Consider the following 22,312-nt stretch of genomic DNA (forward strand, 5'->3'; position numbering starts at 1 on the left):
TCTGTAATATTGATTAATTTAGACTTGCATGTCTTTATTCATATGTGTTCTCTTGTAACAGCATAAAATCAGAGTCATGTGGAGTTAGGATCGTGGTCAATGTTGGCCAATAGACTTTCTGATAATGGCACAGAGGAATATGCCGTGGGTCTGTGGACTGGTCCTTGACGTTAGCCTTAAGGTTTAGGGTTATTCTTTGAACTAGTTTGCTAGGGCTGCCATTACAAAGTACCACAGGGAGGCTTAAACAATAGAATTGGATTTTCTCACAGTTTTAGAGGCTTGAAATCCAAGATCAAGGTGTTGGCAGAACTGGTTCCCTCCTCGTGAGGGAAACATCTGTTCAGGCCTGGACTGTTGGATGGCCAACTTTTCCCTGTGTCTCTGCATCATCTCCTCTCTGTATGTTTCTGTGTCCAAACTTCCTCTTCTATAAGAACTCCAGCCTTATCGGATTTGGGCTCACCCTTGTGACTTCCTTTGAACGTAATAGCCTCCGTAGAGAGTCCAGATATGGTGATGGTTATTTTGAAGCACTAGGGTTGGGACTTCAACATATATATTTTTTGTGGGGGCACAGTTCAGCCCACAACATACCTCAACCTGGCTGGCAAAGTCTGTTGCTTAGAGGGGGCAACATGATGGCTCTATTTATTTATTTGAAGAATTGACACTTAGAGAAGCAACTAGATTTATTTTGTACTACGTAGATGTTAAAAGTGGATGGTAACTGCGTGTATGGAAAAACCCCAAAACTTGCTAGATGGAATTATCTGGCCAAGTTCGTTTTGTGAAAAACATCTCCCTGCTAATGAGAAACCTTATTTCTCCATAGTTTTAGAGCTGCACTCCCCAGTAGAAATAAAATGTAAGCCACTTAGGAATTTAAAATTTTCTAGTAGCCCTATTAAAAACAGCTAAAAGGAAACAGATGGAATTAATTCTAACAAGATAGTTTATTTAATCCACTATATTTATTTCAATATATAATCTGTATTAACAATTATTATTATTGTTTTTAAAGATTTTGCTTATGTATCTGAAAGAGGGGGAGAGAGAGTGTGTGCCCTTGAGAGTGGGGGATGGATAGAGGGAGAGGGAGAAGCAGGCTCCCCACTGAGCAGAGAGCCTGATGCTGGGTTTGATCCCAGCACCCTGAGATCATGACTTGAGCCTAAGGCAGACACTTCATGGACTAAGCCACCTAGGCACCCCTCAATATTAACAATTATTAATGAGCTATTTTATATTCTTGTTTTCATTCCTTGTCTTTGAAATCAGACAGCACATCTCAGTTGAACTAGCCACATTGGTAAGTGTTTAGTCACCACAGATGGCTAGTAAGTCCATCTTGGACTTCAGGCACAGAGCATGGATTCTCAAGTGGGGGCAGTCACCTCCAAAAAAGTGAAAATGGTCTTGAGGGACAAAAAAATCTTCTTTTTTAAATTTTGTATAAAACACAGATACACATACAACATATACATCCTAGGAATACCTGTGATACAATTTCTTTGAGGATGATTAGGAAAATAAATGCCTAAAAGGGCTCCTTAGTGGGACAATAATAAAAAAGAAAATAAATTGCAAAGCAGAAGCTTCTTATATCATTATATCAGTCTCACTATGGATCTATTGATGAGATAGGGATGTGAGTAAAACAGTTTCTATAAAAATAAAGAGAAGTAAATGGAAATTTACCTCACATCATCTACTGTTACTTAAGACAAGTATGTTTATCAGTGTTCTCTTTTCCAAGGCAGATGTTTATTGGGTAAAAAAAACCTGTAAAACCTGTTAACTTGAAATAAGCAAGTTAAAGTTGAATTCCTAGAGGCAATGTACTTACAAGACACAGTTTTGTCTACATTTTAAGCTCGCTGGTACTCCTTGGGCCTTTACATCACTGTGTCCTGACCCAAAGCTCACCCATTGTAGGCCAGTGTAGTGGATCTCAAAGTGTGGTCCCAGAACCAGCAGCAGCAGCACTGAGGACTTGTTAGAAATGCATGTTTTCAGTCTCCAGCCCAAACCTATTGAATGAAAAACTCTGGGGAAGGGGCTCAGCATTCTGTGTTTTAACAAGCATTTTTAGTAAAATCTCATGCACCCAGAAGTTTGAAAGCCACCATCTTAAATAGAATACATGTCTTAAGGATATTGATGGAGAGAAACAAATAACAGACTCCCTGAGAGTTGTCTCCATTTTTCTGCAGTAAAATGCAGCAAGAGTTACAGTCTCTGCAGTTTCCTTGGAAATGAAGGATGACCATATATTTCAAACTTCAAACTAGAGCATATGTTCTGACAATTAAGAATACTTGTGATCTGGGTGGAGTGGCTACTTTGGTACAGGGAGAATATAGACACTTGCAGCTATGTGGGAGGTGGGAAGAAAGCAGGTGGAATTGAAAATGGATATTCATGTATTTCTGGGTCAAATCCTGCCTTGGATGGCAAGAATGCCAAGTTCCAGCTGATCTTGGAATGTTAGAGGTGATTATGGAGGAAGCAGGCAGGTAGCCGAGATAAATGATCATTTAACAGAGGGACCGTGGCTGGAAGATTGGGGTCAAGAAAATTTAACAAAGGAGCTATAATTTTGAAGGAGGAGAAGGAATTAGCTAGAAATACTAGAAATAGCACTATCGGAAGCAAATGAGGCAGCCTAATACAGTGTTCTAAAATATAAATTTGAGCAGGTTTACTATGCTGATTTTAAATATTTGATTGTCTGGGATCCTTGAAGTAACTTGTCACCAAGATTCCGATTAGAATCTTGTCAGATGCTCTTGTCAGACACTCTGATAAGAAAAGGAACTGATCTGCAAATGATATGTTAAAACCACAGGTTAATTCCAGGTTCACCGGAAGTGGGGATGTGTGCTGCATGCAGCCTGTCAGAAAGTTTCATTTTGCCTGATTTTAGAGGATGGTGGGTGATAAAACATACTTGAAAACATTGCTATGATTTATTGCAAATATTGCTATGAACTTTTTTGCATATAATCTCATTGAAGCAGCTTAAACTATTTTAAAAATTGTTCTTTCACTCTCATATTAAATTTGTTTTCAAATCTTTTTTTTTTGCATTTAGAAGTAATTTTGAGATTTTAAATTTCAGCCGAAGTTCTGTGCAGCAGCACTATCCTTGTAAAATATATTTTCCAAACTGCACGTTAAAAATAAATCTTAAGAATATCAAGATAAAACAGAATGGCAATGGCAGTACTTCAAAAACTTAAACACAGGACTGCGATATGATCCAGCTATTTCACGTCTGGATATAAAACAGTTGAAAGCAGGGACTCAGAGATTTGTGAATCTATGTTCATAGCAGCATTATTCCCAATAGCCAAAAGGTGGAAACAACCCAAAGGTCTGTTGACAGATGGGTGGATAAATAAAATATGATATGAGCATACAATAGAATATTATTCAGCCTTACAAAGGAAGGAAATTCTGACATCTGGTACAACATGGATGACCCTTTAGCACATGATGCCAGGCACAAAATAAATCAGTCACAAAAGGATAAATATTGTACGTTTCTGTTTATATGAGGTACTAAGACAAGTTGAATTAATAGAGACAAAATAGGTGGTAATTGCCAGGGGCTAAGGAGGAGGGAATAGGGAGTTGGTGTTTAATGATTGGGGTATTTCAGGTGGGAAGATGAAAAAGTTCTGGAAATGGTTGGTGGTAACGGCTGCACAGCAATGTGAATATACTTAATGCTACTGAACTTACAGGTACATTTTATATTATAGGTATTAAGCATGATAAGAAAAGAATACTAGGGTAAACTTTCATTTGCTATTTTAATAAGTCAGTTTTTTAATTTTTTTTTAATTTTTTAAAGCATTCTACCTTTCTTTTTTTTTTTTTAAGATTTTATTTATTTATTCATGAGAGACACAGAAAGAGAGAGAGAGAGAGGCAGAGACACTGGCAGAGGGAGAAGCAGGCTCTATGCAGGGAGCCTGATGTGGGACTTGATCTGGGAACTCCAGGATCACACCTTGGGCCGAAGGCAAGCACTAAATCGCTGAGCCACCCAGGGATCCCCAATAAGACAGTTTTTAAGCATAATCCACTAATAGTAAATGATTTTATGAGCCAAGCATTTGGTCCAAGTACTTTACCCAAATTATCCTCTTTAATTCTCACAGACACCCTCTGAGGTAGGTGTTATTATTACCTTGTTGTGGTTTTTGTTGTTTCCAGATGTAGCTGTGTAAGATGAGACACCCAGAGGGACAGACATCCCCAAGGGGATGGCCTTCAGAACCTAGCTTTACAATAAGATTTAACCACATAGACTAAAACCATTGATCTGCTCTTCCCATCAGGAATACAGTCTTCAATTCCAAAATTATTTCTGGAAGTTCTAATTTTCATTATAAGCCTTTTTGATCAGATGGAGGATGTGCCATACCTTGGTTAAAAAGTGTATGAAAAAGTTGAAATAAACTGGTAATTTATGTCTCTTTTAAAAATGTGATTCCTACAAAGGCCCAAGTATTTCAGTATAAAAATCCATATCCAGTGACATGTGTTTTCTTGTGCAGATGGTATGCCTTTCTGAAAATTGCCAAAAGAAAAGAACACATATTTTAGAAATGTTTAATATTATAATTACAGTGCATGCCGTTTTTGCTTTATAAAGTGCATGCTTTAAACTCTGAAGACTATTTGTCTGTGATGTTTTATCTTATGAAATTTAAATTTGCGACAATTTTGTGTATATCTTTCTGAAAATGTAGACTGTGAACTTATTTACTGTTACCTTGGAAACAACAATGCTCAAATACTGTGTTTACTCTCTAGTACAATTAAAGATCATTTTATAGCGCAAATGTAATTTAAAATATTACCTTCAAGCATGGATTTTAATTAATTCTACTTATATAAAATATGTAATGGTGTTTAATGTTTAAATTATTTGGACAACTAGATATAGCTTTTTAATAAAAAACATGTCAATTCGTCTTAATAAATGCATTCATCACTGGGCTTTTCCTTTACAAGAATGCACAGATATTCTAATTATTAGTAAAGAAGTTTAGTTATGTAATTAATAATACTGTGAAGTTAGGATATTTTTTTGAAACTTTTACTAATAACTAAAACTAATAACAAGTTTCACCTTGGAGAAACTCTTAGCAATTATTACTTGTTAAGCAACTCCTGGGTTGGACTTTCTACAGTGATATATGCTGATATTTGTGTTTTTTTCTTATACTTCTAGGACTCCACTATTGTGACTCCAATTATTTTGAGGACTGACCCTCAGGGATTTTTCTTTTACTGGACAGATCAAAATAAGGTAAAAAGTGAGATATGTCTTTCTTACATTTCCTAGTTGGTTGCTGATTTGCCAAATGTTTAAGTTACCTATGTAAGTATATCCATTTCATTGATGACTCCGTAATTTATTTAAAGATTCTACTTAGGATCTCTAAAGTGGAAATGTCTTGGGATTTTCCAAGAATTCTAGTCTGAAGTATTAGATATGCTAAATCCTAGAACAATTGGTTTTTTTTTTTTTTCAGGACAAGAACTTAGAAATGTGAATTACATTTGTTCTAGGAGAAAATTAGGCAGTAGTGACTGAAGCCCCCCTTCAACTCTACTAATAAAGAATAAAGAAAAATGAGAAAAAAAATCACTTTTGACCCAAATGACTCTAAGTTTGACTTTCTTTTCTCTTCCTTCCCCCCTTCATTGCTTATTAAGGGTTTTCCCAGCCTCAGGGGGGATTTTGGTCATGATCGCTTGTTCACATTAGAAAAATGAAGAATAAGATCCCTTTAGCTTATATCTTCAGTTTTTCAGGAATTTTTTTTTTCATATGACCTTTCTGTCTACCATATGATGAATTTAGGATCTCATTTACTCTGAAACCAATTTAGATGATTCCATATTAAATTATTAAGACGTAGAATGTCTGCAGATCACAAGAATTATTTGGAGTTTAATGGGCAGAAAAAATATTCATAGAATGTAGTTATTATTTCAAGAGACAATGCCATGGTTCTGTATTTGAACCTGTAAGGTCACAGAACATAGAATATTTTGGCCCTGTAAGTTCTGTTAGATGAAGAGATGGGTAAGCTTTATTGAGTGTGCTAAATACATATTAAAACCAATAAAATACCTGGTACCACATAGTGAAGGGCTGTTAGTCTTTTCACATCTCTGAGCTAGGTCCAAAGTTATTGGAATTTGTTGGCTTTTCCTTCTGCCCTGAGACAACCTTCACTTCACCTGTGAGCAGTGGTCTTAGAACTGACCCTTTGCAATGGCACGTTTGAGGTCAGGGTGGAGTCTGGGGGAAACTCTCAGGGTGCTGGACAGTAATACTGGCTCCCACAGCCAGTCCTGGATGTGCCTGTTTACACTCATCCAAAAGGTGAATTTTAACTGTGTAGCCCTGGAGTTACTTTCTGAATATGGGTACGCTGGAATCATCTCTGGCCGTAGATGCAAGGCTAAACCATAGACTCCAAGCTCATATCAAAAAAAAATATATATTTGGGTAAGATTTCCTATTTAATGTTCATGTTTATTGCTGGGTGTGTTAATCACTTTGGCTTTGACATTCTGTTTGGTTTCCTGCTGTTATGTATAAAACAATGGCTTGAAAGAGGTTTTTTTTTTTTTTCTCCTCCTAAAGACTATTTTTAGAACTGTTGAAGCTATATTCATGAAAGATATATTTATAATGCCTACGGCATTTTTAAAGGTTGAGTATTTGTACAAGGGACTAAACTGTCAGTTTGATTTTTCAGCTTGTAAATCAAGCTTTTATAAAAGCAACAGAAGGTATTTTGGGGTTTTTAAATAATTCATGGCAACTCTGTTAAGCTCCCTTCTAAGACCAATCATAAATATTTCTTTGCTTGAGAAAGAGAAAGGGTTTATGACCGAAGGTTTTTTGATGCATCTCCATTGTTATGCGAACCCAGGATTTTGACAGATGCCTATTTTCAGATGTAGGACAATTTCTTTCAATTTTTTTTTTACAACAACCATTTTCTCTTGGTTGTAATGCTGTTTATGACCAATTGAAACAAATAAGGTGGTAGCAATTCCTTTTATCTCTATTATTTTTCCTCTCATGGATATTAATATTATGATTCTGCTAAGAGATAGTAAAATTCATTTCTGACTTTTTAAATACCGAAGTCATCCCTCAGTCATATATCAGGGTTTGGAGGTTTATTCTCTAGTTAATGATCATATATCAGTAAACAAAAGATTGGAGGATTTAAGGGAAAAAAATTAAACTTTCCATGCTTCCAAGTTTGTCATTTTCTTCTGGCTTTAAGCCCGGTGTCAGAGCCAGAAGGAGTGATACATCCACTTCTAGGAGATGGACGGGTGTAAGTGATATATTAGAGGAAATGTATGCTAGAAGATGATGCTCTCAAATGAGGGATGGCAAGCCAAGCTTTTAGTCCATGTTTTTGCATAAGATCATTTGATGGTACCTGGCCGAGTGGTGCAATCATGATGTTACTTAGAGGCCCACTTTCTTTAAAATCTTTTTCTAACAACGACTTTTAGTGATGTGAATCTAGCACATGTATTATAGAGATTGTGTCTCAGAAAAAAAAAAAATTACTTCTAAGTTTATTCATTGATTTTACATACTGTGTTTTCCATTGGTTTGGATGCTTGCATTGGGTATTTATGGTAATGTGCTTCTCGTCCACCTTTGGGCTTCTTCCCACCTTGTTTGTCCTTTGTCCATGAGGCCTATGCCAGAGCGACGCCTAGTCTGCTCAGAGGTGAGATGAGTGCCTTTAAGAAGCTCTTCGTAAAGAAGCTCTTGTAACAAGATCTTTCTTTTTATAGTACTGGAGGAAAATTCTCACATTTTATACAATGCCTTACCCACGTCCTCTCTCCTGTAGCGGCTACGTGATACTATATTACATGATACGTTATACCATGCTGTACATTATACTATAGACTAGAGCCATTGATTTTGAGCCTTTCATTGATTTCAACCTTTATAGACAATGACATGCTCCCTTCCTCTAACTCCCCCTTTGATTTTTCATCACAGAAATGATAGGTGGCAAAGAAGACAGGCAGCATAGGAGACAGATTTAGGAATTAAAAACTGGAGCTAGTAGCAAGTAATTTTTAGATAGGAAACATGTGCCTTGGTGAAACACTGAAAGAATATTTAGGGCTGGTGGAAGCAGGTAAATATGAACATGATCTTAAGGGAGAAATGTTCATACTTTGTATCAGCTTTGATCTTATTTTAATCATTTTCTTCTTTACCATTGGCTCTGTACATCTTAGTAACTGTAAGTAGCAACAAGAAGTTTCTGAATAGGACTGTTTTAAGCACAGTGGTTTTTCTTATGTTGGCGTATATTATGTGAAGAGGATGAACTTATTTGTAATCATGGATGAGAAGGGGCTCCTGCACCTCCTGAGTCGTTAAGAGGTTGCCAGCATTAGTCTCTGACTTTTCTTTGGTCCCCTCTTGGGACCAGGAGCAACACAGGAAGTGTCAGCCATGAAAACCAGTAGCTACAAGAAGAATCTGTATCACCATTTTGGAGGAGAAGCAAAAAAGAAAAAAAAAAAAAAGATGTCCATGTTAAAGAGCTAATACAAACCTATCCTGCTAGAAGATGAAACAAAGTAGACCTTTGCCTTGCAACTTGATGCTCCGCTTCTGTGCCAAGGTTGGTGTAAAAATAAAACTAGTTACTACTAGTTCAGATCCAAGAAGTTCAGTGTAGCTCAGCAGACTCTTCCTTGTATCCTTAAAGAAGGAGCTTGGAGGGAGATGGGAGGGAAGCACATAATTACATTAAATTGAAAAGGAATAGCAGGGAGAATATACATTTTATTTATTTATTTATTTTTTATTTTTATTTTTATTTTTTTTGTTTTTTTTTGAGAATATACATTTTAAATGAAGGACTCCTACTACTTTTTTTTTGTTACAGATTTTATTTTTTAAAAAATATTTTACTTATTTATTTGAGAGAGAGAGAGAGAGACAAGAGATAGCAACAGAGATAGCGAGAGAGAACCTGAGCAGGGAGGAGAGGGAGAAGCCTGCTCCCTACTCAGCATGGGGCTCTATCCCAGAGCCCTGGAATCACGACCTGAGCCAAAGGCAGACACTTAACTGACTGAGCCCCTCAGCTGCCCCAGATTTTATTTATTTTTAATTTTGTGACTAATATACAAATATGTTCTTCACATAAGATAGTAAAACACCATAAATATCCTTAACCCCTCTCCATTTCTGACCCTGGTCTTAGTCTTCCCTCCAGAGTCAACCACTTGTGACAGCTTCATGGTATCTTTCCAGGTCTCCTTTGAAGGAATCTTACATGCATAAGTGTGGAAATATTTCATTTTGTTTTGCTTATGTCTGTTAGTATCCTAAATGCCATCATATTATCTTTATTGTCCTGTCAACTTGTGTTTTACTTTATAACTTGTCTTAGAGAATTTTTCATGTAAGTACATGTATATCTACCTAATACCTTTAAATTGTTGTGTCATATCCCATTGAATGGATGGCTAAGTTTTATTTAATGTAATTTCTCATTGATGGACTGTTTGATGTTTGTTTCTAATTTGGAGCCACAGGAAACAATCCTGTAATATAGAGTAATGCTCAGGCTGTGTATCTTGCTCTGAGTATATGGGTCAGGGGTTCCCTGAGGTAAATTCTCAGAACTACAATTGCTGCTAGAAGGCTATACATATCCTAAATTTTAGTTAATAGTTGCATCATTTTATAACCCTGCCAGTCCTGTGTGAGAGGAACTGTTTCCTCAAGCCTCACGAACACTATTAAGAAACATTTTATTTTTGCCAATCTGATGCAACTGCTGTATTTCTGTTTTAAGTTGCCAATGTCTGATTTGCTGGTGAGCTGTGCATAGTTTTATACATTTATGCACTGTTCCTGTTTTCTCTTACATGAATCTTCTATCCCTTGTCTTGTGTTGAGAGTTTTCTATGTATTCTAAATGTTAATCCTTTAGCTGTTATAGATGTTGCAAATACTTTCTTCCTGTTTGTGGTTTGTCTTTGGATTTCTTAACTTTTAACTTATGCATGGCAAAAGATGACTTGCCATTTTCAATTTTAATGTATTCACATTTCATTCTTTTTTTAATTTTTTTTTTGGCTTTTTGCTTTACTGATGGACTTTCTTCTTCCTCATCCTTACAGCCATCACTATTGTTAATTTAATTTCTGATCTTAGTCAGTTCCAGCTGCTCTAATAAAATGCTACAGATTGAGAAGCTTATGAACAATGAAAATTTATTTCTCACAGTTCTGGAGGCTGGAGACCAAGGTCAGGGCCTTCTTCCAGGCTGCATACTTCTCTTTGTATCCTCACATAGTGGAAGGGGCTAGGGAAATCTTTCGAGCTTCTTATAAAGGCACTAAGCATATCCTTGAGGACTCTGCTCTCAAAACCTAAGTACCTCCTAAAAGACCCCACCTCCTAATCCCATCTTTGGGCATTAGGTTCTCAACATATGAATTTGGGACAGGGGGTGGGGACAACACAAATATTCAGACCATAGCAATCATGTAATACATTTTGAGGACAGTGTGAGGTGGAGCTCTTAATTTAATTTCCTTTAGTGGGTAGCCCCATGTGTTGGTGGTTTCCTGTTCCTTCTGGTTGGAGCCAGCTATGATGGTGCCCTTTCTGCTGTAGCTTTCTCGTAGCTCAGGGTTTGGAGGGTTTGGGAGGTGGGAGTTGAGGAGTCAGGTTGACCTGAGTTGATGGTTCTGTTGTACAGTGAGTACGGACACCTCCACCACCACTGTGGCCTGTAGACCTGCTCCTATGGTTTAATGCCTGTCGGCTTCTGGGATACCATTTCTCACTTCATTTTTTCCCCATTTATCTTCTTTTATACTTTCTGAGTTAATAAGTACAACCTGCATTCTGTTTACCCATGACCCTAGTTCATAGACATAAATTTACACCTGCATATTGAGTCATTTTGAGGGACTTAGGATAGGAGTGATTGGCTTTACCATCTGCTCCATCTGCCAATTTCTTCTGGTATGTGATTTGCATGAGATGCCATTTGGGATTCTTGTATGGAGCGATGATTAAGTTTCTATTAAAGGCAAATATAGACTGTCTTCTCTTATGGTAATCTTAAATTTCTATACAGAGTTCAAAAGCAAAGTTAAAAATTAAATGTTTACATGAGTTCTGATGACATTTTTTCAGCATGGGAGTCCAGAGTTCACAAATACTATAAATGATGAATCATAGATCTCCACATGAAACTCTAGGAATATCCTGTTAAAAACTTAGTTTGGCCTCCATAAAGAACCACCAGGCACTGCACATTTCATTAATCATCATCTCGCAATGGTGTTTCTTCTTTGGGGCACACTTTTCTAGAATATTTTGGAAACATCAATTTTGACCTTTCTTGTGAATGGTAAATGAGGTAGGATACTCAATAGTCTAGTGAGTGCAATGATGTGGTTATGAATTTAAAAAGATGAACTCTATTCATTTTTATTTGGTAACTTTTCCCTAAGCCTGAAACAATAACTGAAATTACCTTAGGTAGAAAACAACAAAATGAATGTGAGGATTGCTTCCTGAGGGCTGGGATCATTCTTTGGCCTGGAGTGGTACACTAATCATTGCTAACAAACCAGCAGCATCTAAGGACTGAATCTTTCCCTTCACTTTCTCTGAATTCTTTCACCATTATTGAAGGAATTGATAGAGTAGGTAGGTGTAAGCGTGAAGTCTATATCCAAGTCCTTACTACTCTAGAAGCCACAAGTTGGCCCCTAGTGGACAGCATTTGTATTCTTTTGCTTTTTCTGGTCACAAGTGCTCACTTTGCCACCCAGATGCTGCCTGAAGAGTCTGGGAATTAACAACCACTCCAATCCAAGGAGTTTGATAGGTAAATACCACGATTCCCTCACCTCTTGGGTGGGATAACTCAAAGGTGCAAACTTTATGTTTTTTTCCCAGCATTTCTTGGTGGGAGTAAAGCCCATTTATCCACAGTGGTAAATGGCATGCAATCACACCCCTTATGTCCTTCCTTTTCTTCCTGTCTCAATTCCTCACTCCTGATGTGTCCTGGAACCACCTCTAAAATAAGCCAATTTTACTAGAATCCGTCTCTAGGAACTGCTTAATATAGATGCTTAATACTTGACGTCTTAATATAGATGCCCCCTAATTAAGGGCATTAAAAGGATTTCTTAGTAAGAGGCACTGGAAACTATTAGATGAATACTTGTGTTTGAAGCCAAGCAGTTTTCTTAAAACAGCCATAATTTGGGAGGCTGGAAGCCAGTTAAGAAAACCAGCTCTGAAGTTGGACAGATGTGGGTCTGAGCTCTTGCTCTACCTTGTATTTAATGAGTGACCTTGGTGCATCTCTTCACAATCTAAGCCTGGGATTTCTTCGTCTGCAAGATGAGGTTATTACTTTCTTAGTATTGTTGTTAAATACATTATGTGTGTGCTTAACACAATGCCTGGCCCTTTATGAACTTTTGATTCTTTGAGGGGACTTTTCTTTTTTTTAATTATTTTTTAAAATAATTATTTTAGCTTTAAAATGCTCAGTTTTATTGAGGTATAATTATTACTTAATAATTTACTGGCAAAATTGTAGGGTACATATATTGTGAAAGGATACCCCATGGAATTAATGCATCCATCACTCAAGATTTATTTATTTTTCTTAGTTTGTGTGAAAACATTTAAGTCCTATTCTCTTAGCACATTTCAATGACTTACTACAGCGTTTTCAACTATAGTCACCATATTTTACATTAAATCCTCAGATCTTATGAATCTTTGAGCTGAAAGTTTATATACCCTTTAACCTCCACCCCCTTACCTCCACTCCACTCAGGCCCTAGTATCCACTTTTGTAGTGTTTCTATGAGTTCCGAGTTTGACTTGTTTTTTTTTAAACGATACTACGTATGAGTGATACCATGCAGCATTTGTCTTTCCTTGGCTTAATTTCACTTAGTGTAGCACCCTCAAGGTCATTTGTGGTGGCTTTTTTTTTTTTTTATTGGGATATAATAAACAATTAGTCTCTGATTAAGCAATTAGTCTCTCTAACTAATTATTTAGGGCCGCAAATGTGCTATTTTGAAAGCCAAGTGACCATCTATTTATGTACATTTTTTAAATATATAAATTTTTCTCCTTCAAGGAAATAGTGACTTTTCTGTTTATTTTATTTTTTTTAAAGATTTGTTTATTTTTTCATGAAAGACAGAGAGAGAGAGACAGGCAGAGACACAGGCAGAGTGAGAAGCAGGCTCCATGCAGGGAGCCCGACATGGGACTCGATCCCAGATCCTGGGATCACACCCTGAGCTGAAGGCAGACGCTCAACCACTGAGCCACCCAGGCATCCCTTGTTTTCTGTTTAGACTCAGCTGTGGATTTTTGAACTAAAGCATTGAAGCATAGGTCTGTTTGGGCACACAATATATTTATTTACGCATTTCATAATGTTTTGGGAACATAGCCATAGAAGGCAAAAGAAGGGATTTATTGTTTAAAAGAATTTTCCTTTGAGGATAATTCCCTAATAAATACTCCATCATAGGTGAAAGTTTCTTGGGCTTTTGGGATTCTGAAGCATCCTATGGAATAAGCTTTAAGATGATTTAAAAGTCGTGGGTAAGAGAGTAAGGAATTATACACAAGGAGAATTGGACTCCACCATGATTGTGTCTTTTTTCCTAAGATAAATAATTTTAGGATTTTCACAGCTATATCAGCATCAGGTAGCTCCTCCTCCTCCCTACTGATCAGATCCTTAGAGATTAAACTTGTAAAAAATAAATAAATAAATAAATAAAAAAGAGATTAAACTTGTAGTGTTTTCAAGTATAATTTAGGTAGTCATTGGTCTGTTCGATTGCTGAGGAATGAATCTCCTCATCAAACCCACTTCTAGATTCAGCTCCACTGATTTTTTTTTTAAATATCACATGAACACATGAACATTTAAATATCACATGAACATATTTTTTTAAGATTTTTTACTTATTTATTCATAGAGATGCAGAGAGAGAGAGGCAGAGACACAGGCAGAGGGAGAAGCAGGCTCCATGCAGAGAGCCTGACATGGGACTTAATCCAGGGTCTCCAGGATGATGCCCTGGGCTGCAGACGGCGCTAAACCTCTGTGCCACCGGGGCTGCCCAGCTCCACTGATTTTCAACACTACCTTCTTTTTGTTGCTTTGAGCCCCAAAACTTTTTTCCTCAATGAGCTGTATGTAACTAGTGCATGATAACCAAATGCTATGATTGCTTAGGTTATGTCAACACAACATAAGAAGAAATGTTATTATGATTAATTCTTCTTGGAGTTTGTGTTTCATGGATTTTTAGTAGAATTTCTAACTGAAATGTAACCTCTTCAAATGTTTTCTAAAATCAGGCTGATTACTATGAAATAGTATCACTCCAGTTTCTTTGGGATTGTTTGCAGGTTGTAAGTGCGTTGATATGACTTTCATGTCACCTTCACCACACTGCATCATACCAGTAACAGCAGCAATGCTCATTTGAATACATTGTGATCAGAGTTGAGAAATCTAAAACACCCTGGCTTTAATTCAAAACATTTTACTTTTAATATAATTTAAACATTGTGCCTCAGTTTTACGAGTTGCTTATATTTAGTTCTCCCCAGTCTTTAAGGAAAAATTAAATTAGGTGCTTTCCATGCTCTGAAGCTATTATGATGAGATATTTGTACCATTTGATACCAAAATTAGTTTGGGACACTGGATTGGAAGAATGTGTGGAAGAAATACATTTGGTACATTGTTCATAATTTTATTTCCTGTTATGTGGAAAACGTGTTTGCGTTTGATATGAATAGAGTTTCTAGATACTGGTTTTGCTCCTTTGTTTGAATTACAGATGTTGTAGAGACAGTGAGTATTTTTTATTGCTCTCTGGTTCCTCTTCTTGCCAATTGAAGATGGTTTGATCCTGTGGGATGGGGTCCTTGTCAAGGTTTTTCTGTATTTAATCAGCAACACAAGTCTTTTTTTCTCCCCCTTCTGGTAAAATAAATTTAGATGGGCAGTTGAGTCATTTAAGCACTTACTACAATAAAAATAGACTAAAATAAAGAACATAGTTAGTTATTTCCCCTCCCACTTTTCCCTATTTTATCATCATGTTTTTTGTTTAATTTAAAAAGGGAAAAACACTAACATTGAACAATCATTTTATTAGGAAGTTGGTGTTCAAATATTATGAATGAGTTTTTTTTTAATATCCACTAATCCAGTTTGCACATACCTTTTAATTATTGTTGTTATTATTATGGCTACCATTGTCACCAATAATAGCAAATGTGTATGTGATGTTCTCTACAAGCCACTGTTCTAATACACAAATATGTACACAAATACACTAAATCTTTTCCCAAGGCCTGTGGGATAGTGCTATTAATTATCTCCATTTATAGGTGCAGACATTGGCATGCACTTAACAGAGGTTAAGTAATGACCTCTGGTCACAGGATTGGTTACTAGTAGAGGCAGGATTAGAACCTACGTATAGTCTGGTTGTATGCCCTGGCTCTTAATCATTGACTTTTAAAGAACCTATTTAATGTGTAAAGTTAATTTTTTCAATGTGTAAAGTTTGTTTTTCCTATGAAATTTTTTAAAAAAGATTTTATTCATCCATCCATGAGAGACACACACAGAGAGAAGGAGGTTCCTGCAGGAAGCCTAATGCAGGACTTGATCTCAGGACCCAGAGATCACAATTTGAGCCAAAGGCAGACGTTCAACCACTGAGCCACCCAGGTGCCCCTAGTTTTTAGTATGAGATTTGTTGCAAGAAGAGGCAAACAGTATGTAATGATTCTCAGCTTGGGCTGCACATTGAAATCACGTGAGCAGCTTCAATAATGCCAATTCCTGGGCCCTAGTCCCAGAGAATCTGACTTAATTGCTCTGGGGGTGTGGTCGGGACCTTGGATTTTTTTTTTTTTTTTTTTTGGAAAGCTCTTCATTTGATTCTAATGTGCAGCCAAGGTGAGCACTGATAGAAAGCAAGCTGACATCACAAATTAAGTCAGTAAACTTCCTGAGAGGATGTGTTCACTCTACCTTTCCTGTCTGTGGCCTAATTTTCAGTCAGAAGTAATACTCAGCTTGAGAACCCAGAGGCCCTACAAGATTTTGAATTATTTGTCCACAATTGAATACTATTCCCTATACTGCACTTAGGAAGGCAGGAAATTACTAGCATTTTTTAGAAAGATTCTTAGTACCCAAGATTGAATCAAAATAGATTTTTTAAATATTCAGTTGATTAAAATTCATTCTATTTTACATTCTCTGAATGTTCCAGGTATGAGCCATTTGTTTTACCTTTACCAAACATGTCCTCAGCATTGAAGCCCTGCTGATGAATCTTTATATTTATGTTTTTCTAGACTCTCTATTAGACTGAGTTGCTGTTTGAATTCTCTATTTAATTAAATTCTCTACACTCTGAATAGGCAAATGTGGTTATAAAAATAATTTTATGTAATTATGTCATTTTGTAACTTAAATTTGTATTATGGATACAAAAACAGATATCATTTCGTTAAATTATAACATCAGGTCATTTCTTATTAATTTGTAGGAATCTTCTTTTATTGACACATAAACCCACCAGGGAAACCAGAGAGAACCAGATCATATGCAGGTGTTACAGGAAGTGTGTGATTTAATCACCTCTACATAATACGTTTGAAAGTGGTAAAATTCATGTGTCTCCCAATAGAATTTTTGGTTTTCAATTCTGTCTTTTATAGGGAACATGGATTGTGATGAGAATGATTTTGCATGAGATTTCTCTTTGGCATGTGCAAAACTCCCCACTTACTTAGGCACCGCGGTCTGGAAATTGTATTGTGGCATGGCAGACTGCACCTGTTTGAAGTGAATGCCTCCATAAAAAGTTTTATGGGGCAGAACTAGTTGCTATGCTAAGAAACTAACAACTGTGCTGGTATACATAATGGATTCTATTTTTAGGTGAACATTTGTTCCTATAGCATGGCATCATTATGCAAGAGGGCAGCAGTTTCAGCACCGTATTGTGAATATTGAATTATCCAAATACCAGAAAGGATGCCACTTTAGACTATGTTGGGAAGTTTTCATATATTTTGGTCCTGTGACATATTTCATTACTAGAGGGGAAAAAATGAAAAACAAAACCCACCAAACAAAGTAAAAGTAAATGAAATACTAGAGCAAGTTCAGGTTTTCTGGTGTTTGTAGATTGAGTTCTTCTAGCAGTTGACCCTAAGACAAGGATTCAAGTTCAAGCAGTTTATCTGGAAGGTGACCCCCCCACCCCGAAAGAGGCAGGGCAGTAGGGGAGTGAGACAGGCAAAGGAAGGCTGCCAATAAAGGGTGAATTATCAGATAGTTTATACTCTGGGGGTCTGAAGGTCCATACCACTGAGGAACTCTGGGAGACAGTGCAGAACGTACCTTAGAATTGTCCCAGTTGAGGAGCTGTGGGATTTATTCACCAATTTCCACCTTTTAGTGACTGAAGGCATCTCTCCTCTGGGCTCTTAGGGCCTTAACATTTCTGCCACGCCCTTTTGATCGCCAAGGGGCTTCAGACCAGTGGACCCTAGGCTTCAAGAAAGCCCTTAGACATAGTTATAGTTGGAAGTTGTCACTTGACATGCATGGGAACACATGGGCATTTCCAGCAGCAGCTCCTCTGAAGGCTTTAATTTTCAGCAGGTCAGACTTTACAAATCTCTATCACAGGATGCAAACTGGAGGTTAAACCCATTCACAGATCTGGTTTAGCTTGCATAAGTTATTAAAAATGTAAACATGAAAGGCCAGCATTTAAAAATCTGGGGAGTTCATAAACAGACCTGGATTTCTCATCTGAAGGCATGGCAGCAATGGCTGACACACTCCCCATGGCCACACTTGGGTGGAGCAGAGAGGGGGCTGCCTGCTTTAAGTAGCCTGTGGTGGTATCCACTCAGCCACAGTCCCCACCAGGCCAGCCTACTTTGTTTATATTACCCCTTAGGCTCGTTTAGACTTTTGAGTGTAAATATAAGACTTCTACGGTAACATTCTTTCCTGGAAACTTCAATAAGCCAACGATTACAAAGGTTCATGTAGAGTGAAGTTAATTCCGTCGCAGTGGGCCTATTGGAGTGCTGTAGCATGAAGACTCAATTGTACAGTGGAAAAATGGCTGAAGGTCAGCATACCCAGGCTCTGCTCATAACTGCCATAATCAAAGCAATTGATGCTTCAAGTCCATTTCTTCTCTGTGAAATATGGATCTAAAGTGTGCAAGCCCTGAGGTTGCTCTCAGCTTTAAAAGGCTATTATTCCAAAGTGACTTTCACGTGGCATTGTCCTAGGTAAGATTTATAAATATGACTCCTCAGCAAAGGTTTTCACATTGATTTGGGCCATTAATCTCTTGGAAATAAAAATGGTGGGCTCCGGGACACCAGGCAGAAAGTCTTGCCTTTGTGGAATGGATGGGATTAACTTCATCCCCAGCTCAAGGCAGTGTGGGCTCGGACTGGTTTAGCCAGTCAGCGTAACCCACTATTCCCTCACTGTAGAACTGTATTGTCCAATACAGGAGCCTCTAGACACATATTGCTGTTTACATTTAAATTTTAATTCATTAAAATAAAATAAGCAGTTTCTCAGTGGACACTAGCCATATTTTGAGAGCTCAATGGCTACCTATAAACAGGTACAGTTAGGGGTTTCCATCATTGTAGAAAGTTATGTCTTTTTAAAAATTTATTTATTTATTTAACATTTTTTAAAATTTAAATTCAATTTGCCAACATTTAGTATAACACCCAGTGCTCATCCCATCAAGTGCCCTCCTCATTGCCCATCACTCAGTTACCCCAACCCCCGCCCACCTCCCCTTCCACAGTCCTTTGTTTCCCAGAGTTAGGAGTCTTTCATGGTTTGTCTCTCTCTCTAATTTTTTCCCACTCAGTTCCCCTCCTTTTCCTTATAACCCCTTTCACTATTTCTTATATTCCACGTATGAGTGAAACCATATGATGATTGTGTTTCTCTGATTAACTTATTTCACTCTATAGAGTTCTGATAGAGGTCAGACTGCACAGAGATTGCCTCCAGAATGGTCTATTCAGAACCAGTCCAAAGTAAGAGAATGTTTCCTTGAACTTGTGGGGAAAGAACTTTTCTCTTTTTTGCTGGATTGTGCGATGCATGTAGGTAGACCTGAATTTGTTATTTATATAGTTTGGTTATCACCTTGGGAGCCTAAAGGGTAAGCTGACCCTGCAGGGGACAAGTCAGTGAAGAACCAAATCCTTCCGATGTCATCTGAGATGCAAGTTCAGGCCATTTCTATTTCATGAACTGATCAATACCTTCATTGTCTAAGCCAGTTTAAGATGGCCCATTGTCTTTTTGCAGTCAAGATTGCTAACTGATACATTGATTATTCATTCTTTTAAAGGAAAGCAGGGACTCAGGTATCTAGGATCCAGCTGCATCTGCTCATAAACATGAAAGAGAAATAAGAGAAGAGATAGAACTTGTGAAATTTTTATATGCCCGGTGTCTACAATCCCCTACGTAAGACAATATTGTTAGTTGTTTCTTATATTTTTCTAAGTTGGGCTTTCACTATCAGGGATAGTTTTAATGGATTCTAGCTATCATTAGGGAATTGTATGTTTGAGAAACATGGGGAAATGGAAAATTAGTGCAGAAAATGGAAGTTTGTGACAACTAACAGTCTCAATTGTACGAGGAGGATTTCTAGGGAAGGAAAGTAGAACTTATTGATAATTGCTGTGTTGTAGACATCAGGCCAACATGCCTTGTGTCGACAGTCTTATTAATTAATCACCTGGTTTATTTTCCTTCTTTTGCATTTGGGAAACCAAGACTATAGCTAGAGTCGTTCTGTCTTGGAAAGCTGTCTCTAACCCTCCCAGTCTAAAATGGACTCTCTTCTTCTGTGCTCCTAGACTACCTTATGCTTTCCTTCACATTAGCCCTTTTAATGCTGTGTTATTTTTGTCTGACTGATTTTACTTATGCGACAGAAGATGGAGTCTTTGAATTCAAGAACTTTAATCTGATTTTTTTTTTTTTGCATTTCTAGTATCCTGCTACTATACAGTACTCGCTTCATCATTGTTGGTCAAATTAAAGATTTATAAAGGTGGTGTGACATGCCTAAGGTTATAGGCCACTAAATGGTGGATCCCAGGTCTATCAGGTTCCAAAGCTAATGACTTGTCCTACTGTTAATCATTCACTAAAACCTTCTCCTTGTTTAGGTCTCCAGCTGCCTCCCTTCTAATAGTTTATGTGACCTCCTACCTCCTGGAGGAAAGAGAAAACCCTGGAGGACATCTCTACCTCCTTCCTGCCATCAACCCCCGAGGACTGCCTTGGTTTTCATCTACATCTCTCCTCCTGTTTCCCTCCTCCCTTCCTAGGCCATCCCTCCCTCTCGAGCTCTGGACCCTGACTTCTCAGTGATTCAACACTAACATTAATCCCTTCTCTTTCGGGACACCTGGGTGGCTCAGTGGTTGAACTAATGCCTTTGGCTAAGGGTGTGATCCCAGAGTCCTGCGATCAAGTCCCATGTTGGGCTCCCTGCGTGGAGCCTGCTTCTCCCTTTCCCTGTGTCTCTGCTTCTCTCTCTCTCTCTCTCTCTCCCTCTCCCCCACTTTCTCTCTCTGTCTCTCATGAATAAATAAATAAATCTTAAAAAAAAAGTCCCTCTGTTTCTTGTGTTGTCAAGATTTACCTTTACGATCAATATTAAACATGACAGGTCTCTCCCCTCTTCAAAGAAAACCGTATACCCTCTCTTGACCCTAACTGGCTGCTTTCCTTTCTTTCTCCTTCTCATTCAGAGAGAACACCTTTAAAGACTTCACTGATACTCTCTGCATCTGTTCTCTGTTTTCCCCTTTCCCTGGCTCATCAGTCTGTATCAGGCTGGATCCTATCCCCATTACTCCTTCAAACTTTTCTAAAGCCCCCAGTGACCTTCATATTGTAAAATGTATTGGCCATTTTAGTTTTCTTTGTGCTTGATCTTTTATTAGATTTTATATTTTGATGGCCCAATTTTCTTGACTTCCTTGCTGCATACTTTTTCCCACCTCCCTGACCACTTAGGTTCCTTTGCTGGCTCTGACTCGCAGTCCTCCACTCAGCCAGACTCTCATCTGCATTTAGAGCTGCATTTACCACCTGCACACAGTGGCCCCGTTCTATCACACCATCCAACATCCAGTCCCTGGGATCCCTGACACCCCATTCTAAGATTGGCTTCATTTTCTTCCTTCCTATACCCCTGACCTAGTCCTTCTGCCTTATGAAAGATACCCCCCTGTGTAGAGTTGCACAGCCTGAACCCTGGAAGTCTTTCTTAATACTTCCTTCTTCACTTTCCCTTCAAGCTCTCGGCCCTTCACTCTCTGTGCTCCAGCCAGGCCAACCACACTGGCCTTCCTCCATTTCCTCAGACGTGGCATATTCCTTTCTGCATGAAGTCTTCCCAATATTTGCCCTCTGTCAGGAGTATGTGTTGTCTCCTTATGTGTTACTCTTTCCCCTGCTTCACCATACTTCTCAACTGTACTGAAATATTTTATTCTTAATTATGTAATGTCTAGACCCCCTATTAGGATGTTGTCTCAATGAGAGAAGAGTCCAGAGTTGTCCTGGTTAGTGTTTAATGACTGACTGTCCTGGTGGGAAAACCAATTTGTAGCATTGCTGATTTCTATGGTTTAAATATTCCTGCTATGTCTGATTTCAGGCTATCAATATATCCTCACCAAACGCAGATTTGGGGAGAGAAGAACACAAGTTACTCTCATGAGCTTAGAAGAAAGCTCCAGCACACAACTAGGGCATGTCTGTCTTCTTCAATGCTGAATTCTCATGACTGGGAGTGATGCTGAGCACATGGAAAATAACAGCAACGTTGGAGGGTTAAATGTTCTTATTTCATCATAGAAATGTAGTGATAAAAATATGCTAATATCTTAAAAAAACAAACAAAAATGCCATAAAATCCTTCATCTTAGAATTGGACCAGGCTTGGGACACCTGGGTAGCTTAGTGGTTATGCGTCTGCCTTTGGCTCAGGGCATGATCCTGGGGTCCTGGAATCGAGTCTCACCTTGGGGTCCCTGCCGGGAGCCTGTTTCTCTCTCTGCCTGTGTCTC

The 22,312-nt window shown here is 38.0% G+C and overlaps 1 protein-coding gene across 2 annotated transcripts in view; it reads left to right on the forward strand.

The window, feature by feature from the left end:
* PLCB1 (phospholipase C beta 1) overlaps window positions 1-22,312 on the forward strand; it is a 679,067-nt gene that overhangs the window by 9,511 nt on the left and 647,244 nt on the right. For both annotated transcript variants that reach the window (XM_041732275.1, XM_041732276.1), the window contains exon 2: window positions 5,252-5,329. In XM_041732275.1, the coding sequence (XP_041588209.1) occupies window positions 5,252-5,329 (78 nt within the window). The remainder of the gene's footprint in view (window positions 1-5,251; window positions 5,330-22,312) is intronic.

This window comes from Vulpes lagopus, chromosome 18 (assembly GCF_018345385.1).
Source record: "Vulpes lagopus strain Blue_001 chromosome 18, ASM1834538v1, whole genome shotgun sequence".
Taxonomy (NCBI): Eukaryota; Metazoa; Chordata; class Mammalia; order Carnivora; family Canidae; genus Vulpes; species Vulpes lagopus.